Source organism: Bicyclus anynana, chromosome 14, assembly GCF_947172395.1.
Source record: "Bicyclus anynana chromosome 14, ilBicAnyn1.1, whole genome shotgun sequence".
In the NCBI taxonomy this organism is placed as follows: Eukaryota; Metazoa; Arthropoda; class Insecta; order Lepidoptera; family Nymphalidae; genus Bicyclus; species Bicyclus anynana.
The window spans coordinates 3,512,029-3,532,635 of NC_069096.1; the positions used below are offsets into that span (position 1 = coordinate 3,512,029).

At 35.6% G+C, this 20,607-nt stretch overlaps 1 protein-coding gene across 18 annotated transcripts in view; it reads left to right on the forward strand.

Annotated features, from left to right (window-relative positions):
- LOC112047260 (G-protein coupled receptor Mth2) overlaps positions 1 to 20,607 on the forward strand; it is a 47,777-nt gene that overhangs the window by 3,302 nt on the left and 23,868 nt on the right. For 5 of the 18 annotated variants that reach the window (XR_008251423.1, XR_008251435.1, XM_024084324.2 and 2 more), the window contains exons 1-2: positions 11,243 to 11,451; positions 20,073 to 20,582. The exons of 1 other annotated variant lie outside the window; for it this stretch is intronic. Coding sequence is in view for 4 of the 17 variants with exons in the window: in XM_024084324.2 (XP_023940092.2) it covers positions 20,151 to 20,582 (432 nt within the window). In the remaining 13 variants the exon portion in view is untranslated. Of the gene's footprint in view, positions 1 to 11,241; positions 11,528 to 18,920; positions 19,000 to 19,053; positions 19,073 to 20,011; positions 20,583 to 20,607 lie in introns of those variants that run through there. 12 more of the 18 variants (XM_052885361.1, XR_008251426.1, XR_008251424.1 and 9 more) reach the window with 12 other exon arrangements.

Below are 20,607 nucleotides of genomic sequence, written 5' to 3' on the forward strand. Positions count from 1 at the left end.
GAAAGGTTAGGCCAATAGTCCACCACGCTGACCCAATGCGGATTGGCAGACTTCACACACTCCGAGAATTAAGCAAATTCTCTGGTATGCAGGTTTCCTCACGATGTTTTCCTTCACCGATTGAGACACGTGATATTTAATTTCTTAAAATGCACACAACTGAAAAGTTTGAGGTGCATGTCCCGGACCGGATTCGAACCCACACCCTCCTGAATCGGAGGCAGAGGTCATATCACGGCTCGGTTTTATTAGATAGATACAACTTATTGGAATTAACACTTCGGGTACACCCAAATTGAATTGAATGAGCTTCGCCAATCAATCGAGAGTGTAACTCTATTGTATCAACGAGTATATAAAAAAAAACCAGTCGCACGCAAATGCCAGTGTAACCTTCCTCGCGATATGAACAAGTCATGCGGGAATTAAAATTAAAAATACTTTGCCGCCCAACTCTTGCGAACGATAGGGGCTATTTCCGAAGTCCGAACATGATTATTTTATTATTTGCGCAACTATTTTTACTCGCGAATGCTAGACTTTGTGAAGAGCGGAACAGTGTGGACTTGACTTACGCGAAACGTTTTCACGACGGCACTTATATTCAAGACAATGTGCGGTTCCCGCCAAATTACGTTTACAGTAAGAACATCAGCGGAGTGTCCAGGAATTTCGGGTGTTTGTGTGATATAGACAAGTGCTTCAGAAAGTGTTGTCCTCTAGGGGAGGTTTTCATCAAAAGTAACTTTACTAAATCTTGTATAAAAGAATACGATGTTTTGCAAGATAAAGGTTTGAATGTATCTTTTATGGACAACTTTAAAAGGATTATACATTTGGAAGACGGAGAATTAAATTTAATCTATGGTGTACCTTGTGATGTGGCTTTTTTGGAGTGGAATACGTGGGCCATCCAAGAGGCAAGTACTTATAACTTAGATACTTGTATAGATTATCAGATATACCTAGATATTTGTATTAAGAGATTTGATCCAGAATTCGATCGATTCGATGATTCGACTTCGACAATTAATTTTTTTACTGGTACTATAACTCATATCCTACTTCATATTCGCCAACAAGTTAACCCTTCTCAGCAAGTTTCACCATCATAAGAGTAACGTTATTATTGTTAGAGACGCAAGCAAGCTGATTAATTAAGCTCGCTCCTGTCAAAAACATTTTACGGGGATTTTTGCAGTTACTCGAGCGCGGCAGCTGAATATAAGGGATACATACCTTGCACGTTATTCAGTACCTCCACCAAGAGCCCCTAATATTGGTGGGTACATTTAGGGCAACCAAAAAAAAAATAACTTCAGAAATACTCAACCAGCACATCAGATTAAGATAGGGTAGGTGAGTTGATAAGCAGTTCGCCGTTCGAAGATCTGACGATTTGAACGTAACGTAAATGAATGGGAGAGTCCCAAAGTTAAAAAATAAAACCCTTATATTTCTGTTATCGAGACACGAGCGCGATTAACTTTTTACTAGTTTTGAACGAACTAATCTCCTGAATAATCGCTCGTGTTTTCTGATGATTGCAGTAGGTAAGCCGAAGTAATAAAAAATGTCTTTACAGTCCGTAGTTTTTTTCCCCACCGCTGAAAACGAAAAAAAGTATATAACCATTTATTATTTCTATCATCTAATCTACCAAATCTAATCGATTCCAATTAGTAACTTTAGTAACTGCAAATTTAGCATTTCGGGTTATAATGCCATAACGAGAAAGAGAACACAAGATCTTTTCTGCAGTACGTATCTACGTTTACGCCCTTTTATTAAAATATTAAATAATTAAATGTGTATTTAGATACGTTCAATGAAATAAGGATATCCATGTTTGATTATAACAACCTTTTTACCTCGATGTCCTTTGATCCACTGTACGTAATGTCAACATACTGCGATTAAATACGCCCACTTGCAATTTAATACGTATAATATATAATATGTATTTCCTGTATCTCATCCTGTTTCATTGATAAAATTATTATCTAACTATCTACTAAAACTACATAGTTTATTTTTTTTTTTTTATCTCATTTTAATATTTGTTTCTGTGTGTTTTCTGATTTTAATTCTTATTTTAATTCAGACTTTTGGTTTAATTTTGGTTTGCTTTTCAGTAGTACTTTAACTCAATGTATATTTATGGATCTCTGGCCTAAAATAAAATGATTTTTTATTTTTTCATTTTATAAGTAATTATGTTTGGACGCCTGCGATTTTGTCCGCAGAAATATCGGTGTAAGCTTTCTTTATACACATGTCACCCAGTCAATTTGCTAACTTTGATCCAAGTTACTTAGTTACCTAATAGAATCAACATCTAATCGATAACATAACAACCGCATTTTTCTACAACCGTATCTTCTCAATTTTGATAAGTTATTATTAAATAATTGAATTTTTAAATATGGGGTACTTAAATATAAAACTCCTACCACCTCCTAAACAAGGTACCTTCCACCCGTTGACCCTAGTATTATGAAATTTGGCAAGTCACTTTGTTTCGTTATTAGCTACAAAAACCTAGCTACAAGAAAAAATCTACACAATACATCATCTAAAACTATACATTTGTAATTAAATCTTAAAAAACAGGGGTCTGAAATTCAGGAAACACTCGCCATAAACTGCGCAATTAGATTCCTGAACTTACGTACGGAACCCTCGGTGGGCGAGATCGACTCGCACTTGTCGGTTTTTAGAAGATAGAATAGGTTTTATGTATGAACTTCTTGTGTTATAATTCTTATTTATGTTTCTATTTATGCTATCTATAAAAGATAGATGTATCCAATTTCGGACTATTTTGTAGATCTTTGCGACAGCGAGGTCGTAAACAGCTTTACTACCTACTCAACAAAAACCTCAAAAACCATCTCCCTGATTGTTTTGTATAAGACACAGGTTTTAACCGCAAGACTTCTTTCATGAAAAGGACTACTACATGACATTTCTCAGTTGAATTGATGTTTATTTTAAATACATTGTAAATAAAGACCAAATTAGTGAATAGGCCAGCAGATTAGTATAAATTCTCAAGTTGACATACGCTGGGAATCAAAGTCTAAGTTCATATATTTCAAGCACAGTTTAGAAGCACTTTGAAATGTCAAGTTTGTCAAGTCATGCATGTCATGATTTAATGGTGATAAGTAATAATTAAAGTCGAAAACTTAAAAATAAAGTTACGCGCTTTGGACCGAAAAGAGACCACGACAAATTCAGCCAGGCTTTATTTTTTTTTTTTTGGTTATCACAAATACGTCGTACAAAAAAACTCGTCGTCGTCGTATAAACGAATCGTAATCAGAGACCGCGTTCCCGAGATATTGCTTGTTGAGCCCAAAAATTGAGTATCCAGATGATTACGAATGAGGTGTAAGTATAATTTTGTTGTTTTCAAGAAAAAAAATCACATCTGTTAGTTCCAGGAAAATTGGTAAAATGCGCGCTTCTTAAAATAGTAGGTATCCTACTTTCCTACTGAATAGAATTTCGATGTGTCTGGTAAATGTCCTTCACCCAATTATTCTAACTAGAATGATTTTAGGTGAATTGTAAATTTTCTTTTGAATTTGTCATAAAATATTTGTGAGTTTGCAGTGAATGCATTTTCGAATTTAATAATGGGGATGATGACAGTTTAAAAAACTGTATCTAAACTATGAGTATGCTAATTTCGGGCCTACAGGGATTCATAAATAAAAGGGAAAGGGTCATATTTACGGCACTGCCACGGATCGCTCAAAACGCCCCACGAAATGGCACGAACGAATGACGTCGTCGATCATAGTAATCGTTAGATTTGTATCCAATGGGCGTTGAAACAAAATACAAAATGGCACGAATGAATGACGGCGTCGATCATAGTGATCGTTAGATTTGTATCCAATGGGCGTTGAAACAAAATACAAAATAGCACGAATGAATGACGACGTCGATCATAGTGATCGTTAGATTTGTATCCAATGGGCGTTGAAACAAAATACAAAATAGCACGAATGAATGACGACGTCGATCATAGTGATCGTTAGATTTGTATCCAATGGGCGTTGAAACAAAATACAAAATAGCACGAATGAATGACGACGTCGATCATAGTGATCGTTAGATTTGTATCCAATGGGCGTTGAAACAAAATACAAAATAGCACGAATGAATGACGACGTCGATCATAGTGATCGTTAGATTTGTATCCAATGGGCGTTGAAACAAAATACAAAATGGCACGAATGAATGACGACGTCGATCATAGTGATCGTTAGATTTGTATCTTGTTTAATTTAGCTTGTATCTTGTTTAATTTATTAACGTTAGATTTGTATCTTGTTTATGTATTTTGTTTAAATGCCCATTGGGCGTTTAAACAAAATACAAAATGGCACGAAAACAAAATTACAAATATCTTTGTTATTTGTGCGTTTATATTCATACATCATTTAATGAAAAATGACACGATTAATGTAAAAAAAGCTAAAAATGTATAGATTTTCAATATAATATTATGAAATTTTATATATTTTATTTATATTACAAACATCCAGCCAATCTGTTTTAATATTATACATAATATATATAAGATCACTAGCGGACGCCCGCGACTTCGTCCGCGTGTAAACTTTAAACTACATCTACCCTATCCCTACCCTACCTTGAAATTTTTCCTGAATTTTCTTTGCTATAAACCTCACGGAGCCCGAGACCTTTCCAACGAATGCAAAACCGTGGAAATCGGTTCGTGCGTTCTGGAGTTATAGCGTCAGGAAGGAAAACCCGACTTATTTTTATATAGTAGATATTGACCTTAGATACCTTAAATCTCATATACATATTATATACCTACCATAAGTCTCATAAAAATCAAAATATACAAACCCAGTCATTTAAAAAAAGATGACCTTATCGAATCGATCGAAACATCATACTAAAGTATAATTTTCCTTTTTTTTTTCTTTATTATTATTATTATTCTATAAAATACCTACATATTGACATTAAGCCTTAACCCTAGTGCAACATAAACCACAGTAGGTTTTACTGACGTGCACTGGTTTCAATTGTTCATACCTATAACATAATATACCTACGATGAAGATTTAATAGGTAATTGATTGAATATACAAGTCAGATCTACGCTAAGAGGAACACCGCGCTTTGTGCCTAACAGATTTGCCAGGTTTTCGCGGAAAATGAAAATATGTATTCATAATAGAAACCTATTATTTATATTATTATAATATTGCAACACGCTACACGGATGTAAACTAATCATTTACATAGAGTAGGTTGGTAATAAGGTCCACACACGATACCGTGCGCCGTGCCGTGGCCCTCGCGACTATAACTTGGCAAGTTCGTTGGTGACCCTCCCATGATATGCGGGCGACGGGGGGAAAGGACTGCACGGGTATGAAGTCGTGCGCGCGGGGCATCGCTACCTGCCTCCCGGCCTGCGTGGATCATCGGGTGTGTTACGAACGAACTTGCCATGCTATAGCGGTGAAGTTCAACCAATTTACATAAACAAAACCTTAGTAATAGGATACCAAATTATATAATTATCTATGGTTAGAACCTCATGAAAATTCGTTCAGTAGATTTCGAATCTATCGCGAACAAACAGGACAGACAGACAGTCGCGGCGGAGAACAACTATTAGTACCCAAAAAGTAACGTACAGCTGATACTACTGAACGAATTTTCATGCAGTTTTCACTAATAATAAAAGTACCTACTTGCCAATGCCATTGATTCACCGTACGGGTGCCGCGTCTACCGCGTGGCAAAGTGCAGACTCCGAGCATTATCCCGGGGCTTGTCCCTTCTTCACCACTCGTGTTTTTCTCCCTTCCTTTCCAAAGATAGAAAGAATCATAGAATTAGACAGTAGTCAGGTCTATACTAGCCAATATGCAGATTTTGCAAGTATCAACTGTAACAGTAAACAAACTATTTTGCGGCTGCTCCTTTGGTTTTCTTGTGTTTTTTTTAAATATCGTATCATCCTCAACGTGATCGCAAACCATAACCTCAAGAGGACGGACACGAAATTTTTAATCTCGAGGAAACTACAAAGGAAAATTATATCTCAAACATACCATTTGCAGTAACATTTGTTTTTGTAGATGTACCTAAAATTCATATTATATTCACCGCACCGCTCCGCACTGTAACTCTTGTTTTTTATTTACAAAAATACAATGAAGAATCACTGTATTTTTTATAATTTTCACAGATTAAATGGTACAATAGAATAATTATTGGAGTATAGAATTTTTTTTTTTTTATTCCAATGAGATAAGCAAGGATCGGCGACCATACAGCCTATATTTTTTTTTGTTTTTAAATCGACTTTTAATATTAAATCTATTTTTGTATTATCACATAAAAAGTAATTTTCACTCTTTATGAAAACTTAAATAATAAAATAAATAACTAACATATACTACCTACTTTAGGAACCAACCTCATTTTAAAACTTCCATCTGCCAAAATTAAAAACTTTGAGATCAAACTAAGCGAAAAACGTTTTCCAAATTGAAACAATAATTATTATTCCATACGGAAAATAAAGGACGTCCACTAGGCATAGTTATTGTGTAGATAAATATTTTTTTTTATTAGATTTATTATGTATATTAAAATATTTTTTTGTTACTGCCACGTAGCGGTGCATGCATACACTACGTCGCAAAGAAGTTTCTATTTTTAGTTTCTTAATGATATAGTGCTACCATGACAGTTACGAACGTAGCATGTATAAACGAACGCAAACGGAAAAGTTGAGGTCGTCCACTAGGCACTAGACTAAAGTATAATTACTTAATACTAATTACTATAACTGTAATATTATACTAACTGTTCGTATTATTAATAAAATTAACTATTCATTCAATAATTTATCATTGCCATGTAACGGGCAGTGCTTACACTACGTTACTATAAATACCTATATTTTTATTAGTTTTTTTTAATATTAATTTCGATTATTTTTGTTACTGCCACCTAGCGTTGCATGCGTACACTACGTCGCAATGAAGATTATATTCTTAGTTTTTTTTTACTTTAGTTCATTGTAGTTTACAATATTACTAATAGATGGTGCTACCAGGACAGTTCCACTGTAATATCAAATAGATGACGCTACTATAATTAAGGTCTATTTTGACATTTTTATTTCTTTAACCGACTTCTAAAAAAGGAGGAGGTTCTCAATTGAAGTGAATGTTTTTTTTTTTTTTGGTATATATGTTAGATAACTGATTACTCTAAGACGCCTGGACCGATTTTGATAATTATTTTTAGTTTGAGTCCTGAGGTGGTCCCTTAGTCACCTTAATCTGATGATAGGATCCTGGAGAATACGAGAGGAACTTTCAAAAATCGTAAGGTCCAGTAAAGCGTTTTATATTTTTTCCATTAACCACTTTACTTTGATCTGAGTGCCCAGTGGCAGTTTTCATACTGTGACGGTCGCGTAACGTAAACGCAAAATTGTAAAGAATTGAAACAACCCATTTAGTGGCACTATCGCACAACTGCTTCAATTCCATATAAATTCACGTTTATGTTTACGCGATCGTCACAGTATGAAAACATTGAGAACTCCCACCAGGCACTCTGATAATAGAGCCGAAACTAAAACGAGGGAACTCTTTAACGGTTTACAACCGTTAAGTAAATTAATTTGTGTCGACAAGAACTTTCCACCTATAATAGATGGGTTGCGACTGTCATTATGAGTCTGATGATGAAGACGAAGGACGAGTACTAGAACTCCTCAACGATTTACAGTAGCTACCTTGTGATTTGGCTTGATCGATTCTTGATGAGATCTTCACCTACGTGGGTCATGAGGTCTGATGATGAAGCCGAAGAACAGGTAATGGAACTCCTCTATTTATTACAGTTGCTACATGGTGATTGGGTTTGATTTATTTGTATTGATCAGGACTTTCCATCTAAATGGGTTGTGACTGTCATTAGGATCTGATGATGAAGACGAAGGCCTGTTAATGGAGTTCTTGATCTGTTTACAGTAACTACCCTGTGATTGGGTTGGATTTATTTGTATTGATGAAGACTTTCCACCTATATGGGTTGTGACTGTCATTAAGAGTCTGATGATAAAAACATTTAATGGAACTCCTTATCGGGTTACAGCTACCTCCTTATTTTTAATTATAACTTATTTTTAAAATTTTTTTCTAATATTGCAATATGGGTATCAATAATTCAAGAGCTTTTTGTGAGGATTCTAAAATGGTATATCATGCCCATGTTAAAAAAAAACTACAATTAAAAAACGTTATTTATTAGTTGTCTATACAAAATACGCGAGGCGGATGACTAGGTGCGAGCAGGTTTGTAAAGTGAAGTTATAAAATAGACTAAATTAAATATATTGATTATAAAAATCGGCTAAGTGCAAGTCGGATTCGCCCACCGAGCGTTCCGTAGAATTTTTTGAATTATTTACCTCGGTTGGACGTATAAATTATCGTACTTTGTAATAAACGTAATAAATAAATCCGAAATTAACCATCTATCGTAACTAAAAAGTGTGAAATAAATAAATTAATTTAACAAATAAAAAAACCCGACTGCATAAAGTATAAAAAAACTGAAAAGAAAAAAAACAAGCTCAGTCCAGAAGTGTAGAAAGCAATTAAAAAACAGTCGGGACCTTAGATATTGGATAGAATGATTTTCTACTACATTATTTATTGCATGATAGTTTGTGGATTCTGGTGTAAAGCTTTCCCCACGATGCTCATCGTATATGAGATGTTTGTGTAGGTTATGTTCTACAACTCGAGCGGCGCCGGGGCGTATTGCTAGTATAGTGATTACATCTTAACACGTGTGTACAGGATGCCAGCAATTATAGTGTATAATAGAATATGTAATTTTACCCATCCCTCGACCGTGAAATATAATAACAGTGTATCTGGACACATTAATACCAGCATATACATCGTTGGGTTACGAGTTACTGTTACATACAATATTTATGTTTTTTTTTTTTTAAGTTTACACACAATTAGGTATAAGTACATTTTTTTTATTCTTTACAAGTTAGCCCTTGACTACAATCTCACCTGATGGTAAGTAATGATACAATCTAATATGGAAGCGGGCTAACTTGTTAGGAGGAGGATGAAAATCCACACCCCTTTTTGGTTTCTACACGACATCGTACCGGAACGCTAAATCGCTTGGCGGTACGTCTTTGTCGGTAGGGTGGTAACTAACCGCGGCCGAAGCCTCCCACCAGCCAGACCTGGACCAATTAAGAAAATCTCAATCGGACCAGCCAGGGATCGAACCCAGGACCTCCGTTTTGTAAATCCACCGCGCATACCACTGCGCCACGGAGGCCAGCCAGAGAATTTTCTTAATTCTCTGCGTATGTGAAGTTTGCCAATCCGCATTGGGCCAGCGTGGTGGACTATTGGCCTAACCCCTTTCATTCTCAGAGGAGACTCGAGCTCAGCAGTGAGTCGAATATAAGTTGATAATGATGATATGGCTCACTGTTGAGCACGAGTTTCCTCTCAGAATGAGAAGGGTTAAGTTAGATCTTAGTCTACCACGCTGGCCAAATGTCCAACGACTTGGATTTGCAGACTTCACGTACGCAGAGATATAAGAAAATTCCCAAGGATGCAGACTTCCTCACGATGACCTTCCTTTACCGTTTTTTATTTCCTTCACCGTTTGAGAGACATGAAAGATTATATCTTAAAATGCACATAACTGAACGATATAACGAGTTCAGTTCCACTGGGCTATCACGTCTCTCTCTTATTCACAAAAAATATTTTCTTTCACACACTCTAACCACTACCACTCTTCTTTGACATTCTTCTCCTCTTGTGTCCTTCCTCTTGAGGTTTTAACGCTCTTCTTGAAATATAATTTTCATCCCTCCGCATTCACGTGGTGACTACTCAACTTTTCTACAACTGATGCGACTTTTAAACTTCCTCTTATACGTCTTCCTTAGTATATTCTGAGCTAGCTGACGCCGCGCGGTTTCACTCGCGTAGTTCCCGTTCTCGTAGGATTACGGGGATAATATATAGCCTATACTCTTCCTCGATAAATAGGCTATCTAACACTGAAAGATTTTTTCAAATCGGACCAGTAGTTCCTGAGATTAACGCGTTCAATCAAACAAACAAACTCTTCAGCTTTATAATATTAGATATTAGTATAGATATGTGCTTGAATTAAAATCAACTTACATGTAGGTAACCCTAATGATTTTTAAATATACTTAAAAGACGATTAAGGTTACAATAATTTTTATAATCTAAATTGGTATTAATTACTTTTTAATAAGTTAATTTGTTAGCTTATCTATATTATGTTATAATTATAAATGATGATATGTTTACAGATTTGATTGATTGACATAATGCAGCGAATGGAGCCTTCGAGATTTCATAAAAGTTGAAAGTTTGGTAACCCTGCCATAGGCACGTAAGCAATCATGGAGTATGTTCTACATAGTAGCGTTGGGGGATAGCAGGTATAAAAGGTCCACATTGTCTATCGTCCATGACGAATCTTTGCCCCATTGACCCCATGCCAGACATAGCTCCACAGTAACCTCCGAAAATCACCGTTAAAGATTTCATGAAGACAGATCTTCAACGGTTCTTCAAGGAGCTAATAGTTCGGCGATCATAAAAATTGGGTAGGTTATGCGTGAACTGCCATGGTGCAGTGGTTTGCTCATGGTAGTTTTAAACCACGAGGTCCTGGGGTCGAATCCTAGATTTTTTTTCTTCTAATACATTTTGAGTTAAAATTCTCAGCCCATAGTTGGGAAAATGGTGGCTAAACAGGCTGGTAATTAGCCATCGCCAAAACCTCCCACCAGCCAGCCTGGATCAATTAAGAAAACCTTAATCAGCCCAGCCGGGGATAGAACGAGGCCGTCGAAAAGCGATATACTTATTCCTTTTATCGTCGTAAAATCTATTCGTATCTCATCTCCGTAAATTGTTTGATCACCGAATTTATTAAGGAAGCCATAATAATTATCGCCCTACTGGGAACAAATTGATATTCTAACATTAGGTTTGAATGAACCATCATGGCCGTCATTTAACGGGCAATCAATTACGTCGGTGTCAAAATAACACAAAAAAAAAAAACAACTCGTCATCAACGATCATGTTGATCAACCCGTCAGTCTGTAGATACTCACCTCACCTCAGTCACGATTTCGATCTCGCCACGTCAACTTGTACGTGTACGACGAGTCTACTTTCCGTAAACTTTAGAATTCTCGTTACGGAACGTATATCGTTTATCTCAATCGCCGGAAAATTTGTGATCGTCCGGAATTTTTGTGCGTGAAGTGATTTATTAAATCTATATCAGTGGCGTTAATTTGCGGCTGTTTTTGGTTTTACTTCCGTAAATCTTTTGTACATTTTATATATTTGTCTCGCTTGAAATGTGAATGCACTTTGGATAGAACCTGTTTTCTGAGGTCACCTAATGTTATTATTTTATTAGTATCGAAATATTATCGATTTTAAATCATTTTATTAATTTATAATAGGTTACTTATTCTTACATTAATTTATATTTTTTATACATATATACTTAGCTAATTCTCTTACAAAGATGTAAATGTTTTGTTTAATGACAGAAGATCGAATAACGAATATATATTGTGGTAGGGTTCTTATAGGATTAAATTATCTGGCATTTATTACTTTGTGATATACGTAACTAGAACCATAACAAGTGGAAAAAGCAGCAGATACCTATTAAGATACCCATGTTAAAGCAATTGGGCGATGATTCACGGTTTAACATAAATATTAACTGCTGCTAAGTAGATGCTTCATACTTAATTATTCGGAATACTTATGTGGCTTGTCTACGTACCTGTGTACATGATATTACTGATTCTAAAGATATACTATGGCAACCTGCCTAGTACAGAAGCAACGATAAAATTTAGTTAGGAAAAAGCATTGCCGTTTTTTGAATATTTCTACTAGGTACCTACCTACTATCAATCAAGACAAGGTATAGTTAACAGGGCTCCTTATTGATAAAAAAGGAATATAATAAACAATTTAGAGACCCCACATTTTAATTTATTTGTATTTTAGATAATGCAGTAGGTAATTTACTTTCTGTCTGGACTATAAAACGCGTCGATTCAACAACTCGTTCATCATAATTGGTTCAGTATTTACGGGACTACAGTGGATCTTTCTTTTTTTTTTAATGTTAATAGGCTCGCGTTTGACCATGATCTAACCTGATGAGGAGGATCATTCGTATACTGGAGTCTAGGATCATTCGTATACTGGAGTCTAGGTGATTCTTTATGTCTGTGCGAAATTTTGGCTTTTAATTTTGGCTGGTGGGAGGCTTCGGCCGTGGCTAGTTACCACCCTACCGGCAAAAACGTACCGCCAAGCGATTTAGCGTTCCGGTACGATGCCGTGTAGAAACCGAAAGGGGTGTGGATTTTCATCCTCCTCCTTGACAAGTTAGCCCGCTTCCATCTTAGACTGCATCATCACTTACCATCAGGTGAGATTGTAGTCAAGGGCTAACTTGTAAAGAATAAAAAAAAAAAAAAATTTAATCTATGTAGGTGTACTTTCAGCCGATCTGACATTTGAATGTTGGTTGGATGATGTTTTGAATAAATGTATGGAGTCAGACATTTATCCTTTTTAGGTATAAACTTTTTGAGCGATAAAGTTTTTGATTATTACTATATTTTATTGATACGTAAATATCTACCTGTATAATTGTAACTGGCAAAACCCGGCAAAACCAGTTTCTTTGCGACCGCAAACAAGTGTTTCACTTATTAGTCGGCGGGGAAAACATAGGTTGGAAACTAGTTAAACCTTAAGACGCTCTCACACTGGTGTAAGTTGAGGTAGGTACCTATAGTCCACAACTTTAGGTTTTTTACACAACAATAATACTACTCAAAAAGGTTCTTTTAAGCGACACTTTTCGTTTCGATTCACATACATTTTATTTTTAATAAAAAGCTTTACGGCTCTGGGTTCTAGCCCTTTTGAGTCCGGATTCACATACAACAAATTAATTATCACGGACCAATTATAGAAAGACCTGCCCCGCAAGACGTTACCTCTCTGTCAAACAACCAACGATCTAACGCGTTATCGATTGTATCGATGTTTCATTGTTGTAATCGTTTTCGTCGTCTAAAAAGCTCCCTAATAATTCCGGTTTGTGTAGTAAGTAGTCAGTCAGTCAATGGCATGAAAAACGGTTAACAACTTCTAATTCACTAAAAGATGACGTGACGTTTAATTTGAAAATATTTCTATTTTATTTTTGTTATTCTTTACATGGTAGCCCTTGATTTCAGTCTCACTCAGTAACTGATGTTCAGTCAGTAACTGATGATGCAATCTAAGATCGAAGCGGGCTAACTTGTTAGGAGGAGGATGAAAATCCACACCCCTTTCAGTTTCTACACGACATCGTACCGGAACGCTAAATCGCTTGTCGGTACGCCTTCGCGGTCGAAGCCTTCTACCAGCCAGACCTGAACCAATTAAGAAAACCTCAATCGGCCCAGCCGGGAATCCAACCCAGGACCTCCGTCTTGTAAATCCACCGCGCATACCACTGCGCCACGGAGGTCGTCAAAAACATAATTATAATTAATAATAAATTAAAACAATATATAAAAGAAAAATCGATTCTATTCTTCTAACGAACGAACGAACAGCAAAACATTGATCCATTAATTGAATATTCTGTGTACAGATTATAATTATTATTTATTCTTGTTAAATTTTTTCGATGTGTGAGTTTACCTCGTCCCCCTCTAAAAACGACAGACAATTTTGTTTCTGCATTTGGGTGCGATGCATTTCCATGTCTAATTCCTCTATGTTAATTAAATAGAGTTTGCAGAAATACAACACAAACGACATAAAAAGAACCTTAAATACCCCAAGCAGACATGAGTCACAAACCATTTTGAAAAACAAAGATTGAGTTTTATGGGTATTAATATGCATTTATAAAATTAAATAAGAGTTTTAATTAATTTTATAAATCGTATTATCGTATTATCATATCAAAAGAAGAAAGAAGTTGTAATTCAAATGATGTTTTCTTTTATTATAATGTGAATAAAATATTTTCATTTATTGCAGAATTACCTTAAACTATGATTAATTTTTTGATTTTGTATTAAGTGAAAGAAGATTTGAGATTTGACAGTTCACACTTCACAGCACAGAACACTACTTTATTTTTTGTCTGTGACTAATACTCCTACTTCACAGTATTCGTTAACTAAATTCAGTTTTATTGTGCGTATTTTCTTCCCTTATAATTTTCGTTATTTCGTTTTGTTCTCGTTTCGTTGTTATTGTTTATTATTGTTATTTGTTGTTCGTTTACTGTTTTTAATTTTATTTAGTTTAGTACGAAATTAAATTAGCACTTTAAATCTTAATATTTTACAAATAGAGGCCTAAATTGAAAAGTAGTGTCTTAACAAACTCATCAAATCTATACTTATAATAAATCTGTAGAGAGGTCAATTCTGAACATGAAATATATTTCCAAAATAACTATCAGGGGGTGATTAGTGATCGATACTGATGCCAAAAATGCAATCAGTAAAATTTTTGTCTGTCTGTCTGTATGTCTGTCTGTCTGTCTGTATGTTCTTTATAGAAACAAAAACTACTGGACGGATTTTAACGAAACTTGGTACAATTATTCTACATACTCCTGGGCAGGTTATAGTGTACTTTTCATTACGCTACCATCAATAGGAGCAGAGCAGTGAAGAGAAATGTTGAGAAAACGGGAGAAGTTACTCAATTTTTTAAGATTCCGTCGCGTGTACAGCCCTAATGGTTAAAGCTACATAGAAATCATGTATGACGGAAATGTTCTCCTTAAAATTATCTATAAAAACACAACAGCATATATATGTCTATCTTTTATGGTTGACTCACAATAACACGTGTAACTCCCGATAGCTTAGAAGTTCGGAGCTTTCTAATTATATTTTTCTACTCTTATGTTTATAACACTCATCAGTCATCCCTAATAAGAAAGTTAACATTATTCAATAAAAAAAGAATCATAAAAATAGGTAAAGAAACACCAAAGTTATACATGAAATACGCTAAGCCATCGCGCGTGAATACTAATTCATGCTTTAAGGATTATTTTTGTGTAACGGTTGCCGCGCTCGACGCGACTCGCGGTGGAAGGAATAAATAAAGTGCAGCCTTAATGAGTAGGGTAGGGGTATGTTAGGGTAGGGTAGGGGTAGGGTAGGGTTAGTGTAAGGTAGAGGTAGGGCAGGGGTAGGGTAGGGTAGGGTAGGGTAGGGGTAGGGTAGTGGTAGGGTAGGGGTAGGGTTGGGATCGGGTAGGGTAGGATAGGGGTACCTAGGGGGGGGGGATAGTTAGTTGAAAGTTTACAACGACTTTCTCGCGGACGAAGTCGCGGGCGTCCGCTAGTTCTACATAAAAACGTATATCTAACAATAACCCACACTACGAGAAAACGAGTAAAAACTACTTGTCAAGTTTTTAATTTACGCCTATAATCGCGTACATAATTTTCATAGTCAAGCTACAGTTTTCTATTAGTAATTGAGTTACAGATAGAAGGACAGACGGACATGGGTATGGGTATCTTCAAGTCAAGAGTGAATAGGCATCTTCTAGGCAAGCGCGTTCTACCAAAGGCTGCCTCATAGCTTACAATCTAGCGTACAGCTAAGCGGTGCTTGCTTATACATAATAAAAAAACAAAACTATAAGGGTTATTGACCACGGAACCCTAAATAAAAGTGAAACATTATCTGTTCGATAAATAACAGTTTATAGGAACATAAAATATAAAAAAAATTGTCTATCAAAGGAAGTTTTATTTCATGACAATATTCGTGAATAATGCTTTAGTAAAATGTTGAGCACCCCTGAATCATATGTTTTTGTTTATTTACATTGTTTAAAATACCTACCCGATCTGACTATAGTACTTACAACGATTTTATACTGTTAGGTACAACATACTCGTTACATGCCAAACAGATCACCGCAAAAAGCTCACACATGCATAATTTTATGTTTACTCAAGTACATTATACATATATTTATGTACCTACTTATATATATAGTATTTAATATTTCCTGAACACAACCCGACATTGTAGTCTTTAAACTTTCGTTGTTTATAATGCGACCAAATTAAATTAAGATAATTCGCTAACTATGGGCCTCATAAGAAGGCTCAGAGTCACACAGCGGGCGATGAAACGAGCTATGTTAGGAGTATCTCTGCGTGATCGAATTAGAAATGAGGAGGTCCGCAGAAGAACCAAAGTCACCGACATAGCTCAACGAGTTGCGAAGCTGAAGTGGCAATGGGCGGGGCACATAGTTCGAGGAGCCGATGGACGTTGGGGTCCCAAAGTGCTGGAATAGCGACCCCGCACTAGTAAGCGCAGTGTTGCTCGGCCAGTTGGACTGACGATATCAAGCGAGTCGCAGAGATTCGCTGGATGCAGGTGGCTCAGGATCGTGATGTTTGGAAGTCCCTACATAAGGCCTATGTCCTGCAGTGGACGTCCATCGGCTGATATGATGATGATGATGATGATGATGAGCCACTTTTGTTCGCCTCAGTTTCGACGCGCTAGTGGCATATCTGATAGTATAAAATCTTTGAGTACATAGGCACTCATACCTACTGCCTGAGCTTGGTTGTGTGCGAAAGGTTACCCAATAGACCTAACATGCGACCATCGACATAATTATCTCGTGAAGAGAAATAAAATCTACCTATAGTAACGCAACCGGAATTATCGCTTATTGGGGCGAGAGAGATGAGACTGGGACTACCTACTTCGCCGCCATTGCTCGACATATTAATTTCTTTAATTTCTTTTCACGTCGTAGGACTACTATGTAGGGTTCAAGGATATTATATACAAACTGAATAGCGTACTGGAGAAATGTGCAAATAGAAATTGAACATTACTAATAAGTCTATTAAATCTATTTTCCTTTGGACTTTAAAGAGAGGCAAATTCGAACTGACAAGGAAGCTTGGCTGGATGCGGTGTATCTCGTTCTTTCATATTGTCAGACTAAAAAAACGCTTTTTCTTCATTAAAAACTTATCGTAAGAAATCATCTCAATACACATGTTTTAATGCCTATTTATATATCATTTTAATAAATTAAAGTTAACATTGTAATGGTTTTTAATATTTTGCCAGATTTACTCAAAATAATTAAAAGAAAACATTATTACGTATTTAAAATCATTTTTAAAATTAATTTTTCCACTGGCATTTCTTTGTCAATTGTCATAGCGTTTGTCATATGCGTTCTAATAATATATTGTCACCCTATTAGAGAAAGACACTGGCATCCTACTACCCTCTCTGCTTGGCTCGTTTTTACGTCGGAAGTATGCAGTCCAGTTAGTCTTAATAGGTCCATGGTAGGGTTTAATACAATCTATATTTTTTTAAAACGGCCCACTGTAGGGACTGGCTTAGCTGATAGCTCCTCCTAGCATACAGATTACAGCAAAATGGAATGTTGAGGTTAGACCTACGCTGCTCCAATACGGCTTGTATTCTCTATGGGTTGGGGTTGGGTTTTACCCTTTTGACGAATTACTTACTATGAGATGTTAATGATAAAAAAATCAGTCTGGTTTATTAACGCAAATCTTTCCGATTTTAATTTTTTTGTGCAAATTTTTTTTAAATTAACATTTAGACAAGAATAAACATTAAATTGTTTCTGTACTTCAAATTAGAAATACGAGTAAAGGCTTTATTTATTTTTAACAAGACTTGCTAGTTTAAATAATATATTAGATGGTTAGGTAAGTGGGTAATTTGGCCTCGAATTAGTGACACAATTATAGTAAAATGGATTCGTGTATCAATTAGAGTAAGTGCTTACCTAAATACCGTTAATGAAAGTAGTAAAGAAATAAATAATTCATTAGTTATTTTCTACTTTACCATATTAATTATCGGAGTGTTTTCATATATCATGCGGTGTTTACCTACCTATAAATAGATTTGCATTTTATCTTTCTGCTCCTTGTATTTATGTTTAATAATTGTATTATTTGTATTTCTTAGACCTGTTCTGTTGGTAGACCAAATAAAGAGAAAAAAAAAATATGCAACTCCGGTAACTAATACCCCTGGTACAATAATAATTGATACCAATACTCGTATTTGAATTATCTTATTGCGAACGAAAATGTGCGATTATGTGGAAAATAACAGAATCGTACCGAACTGGAATCATAATATATCCTGATTCTACAATTTAACGTGTACCAAAGCCTTTACAGTAGTATCGCTGTAAAAATGGAGTAACTTCTCCAGTTTTCCCAACATTTCCCTTCACTGCTCTGCTCCTATTGATCGTAGTGTAATGAAAAGTATACTATAACCTGCCCAGGAGTATGAAGAATAATTGTATCAAGTTTCGTTAAAATCCGTCTAGTAGTTTTTGTTTCTATAACGAACATACAGACAGACATACAAAAATTTATAGGACGGAGCAACGTTTGTCGGGTCACTCTATGTTTACTACTAACTTATATACCTACGCTAGCTATATTAACTTACTAGCAGACCGCGGTTTCACTTGCGTGGTTTCCGTTGCCGTCTTACGGGAGATAAAATATAGCCTATATCACTCGGAGATAGTGTAGCTGCCCAATAGTGAAATAATTTTTCAAATCGGTTCAGTAGTTCTAGAGCCTATTCAAAACATACAAACAAACAATCAAATCTTTCCTCTTCATAATATTAGTATAGATTAAGTAATAATTTACACAGGTCCTTAATTGTCCAAAGTGTTTTTACATTGAATTCCCTCATTGAGTAACCTGTTACCTTCCTACATTTTCATTTAATTGGTGCGATGACGCATAGTGAGTAGCCTCGTAGAACCTCGTTGTATTCTCTATGGAACGAAAACAATTTGGTATATTTCATCAATTAGAGGTGGGAAATGTATAGTTATACAATGTATAATTTATACGTATGTTACGTATAAATTACACATTGTAATTTTACAATTTGTTTAGACATACGGACGCTTAAGCCTGATTTATATTTGTCGGACGTGTCGCATCAGAACAGAATCGGTATCATGTATTTTATGTAGCAACGTTTACACTTATGTGTTGTGGCATGTCGTGATGGCTTCTGATAAGCCGCATAAATCCGGATTTACATTTGTCTGACGTGTCATGTCGTGACGTATCAGAACAGAATCCGTATCATACATTTTATGTGGCAACATTTACATTTATGTGTCGTGATGGCTTCTGACGTGCCGTATACAAAATGTATGATACCGATTCTGTTCTGATACGTCACGACATGACACGTCAGACAAATATTAATCCGTGCTTTATGTTCTGTATTAAAGAGACATTGGTGTCTAAGCAAACGTCTACACGCACATTGAATACTTGTACCGAAGTAGGTATAATATATTTATAACACGTGTTTATGACAGTAATAATACCGTAAATAGCGGTTGTTATTGATGATCAATACCGAAATTGAAAAGCATTTAGTATAATTTCTGTAAACATTACACGAATTTGCAAGTCTACAAGATGTTTACATAAAACCATTAATGGAATTACCAAATTTGTACGCTGAGTTTATATCGTCTTATAACTTTAGATCTCCAATGAATTTGAAACAGTAGCATCTAGACGAAATTATTAATAAATGACTTAATATTTTCGTAAATTAAAAGGATGTTCTAATATAATACTTCTAGTAAAATCGTCTAGCTATCTAGATAGATACCTATCAAGATAGCTAATTTTAATTAAAATTATGAATGTGAGTGTACTAGTAAATATTAACTTCAATTAAACGACAAATAGTAGACAATATAGACTGAATTCGTTATTCGTTTCATAGGAATTCCCACAATTGTCTTTTAGACTACTCATTTTAAAACCGTTAAACAACCCGATGACAGCGTAACAGCCGTGACTACATACAAATTATACGTCAGGCAGCTAAAACACAAGGTTAAAGTTATAAAAAACTAAACAAAATGCTAAGACTGATAATTTTAACTACGCTTATATCAATAAGTTTATCCAAAACATGTGAAAAAAAAACTAGTGTAGACATAACAAACGGAGTGCACATGACAGATGGTGCCATCCATCACAGAGGACTTCGGTACGGTTCGCAGAAGTACTACACCGACAGTAACAACACTGTCAGAGGCTGTGTGTGCGAGATAAAGACTTGCGCCTCTAAGTGTTGCCCTTTAGGATACGGGTACAGTCGACAGAAGAGGGACTGCGAGAAACTGCCTGAAGACACGTTCGATCCTCCTGTTTTGGATGAATATTTTCACCCCGAACGGGTGAAGGCGAAGGATCATTTTCATTTCATCGAAGGAAGGCCGGACTGTGAAGGATCCAATAAAGCGCGCATTATCATTTCGCAACTCACTACTGAATACCACTTGAGAATTGTAAGTCTATTTATTTAAGTGATAA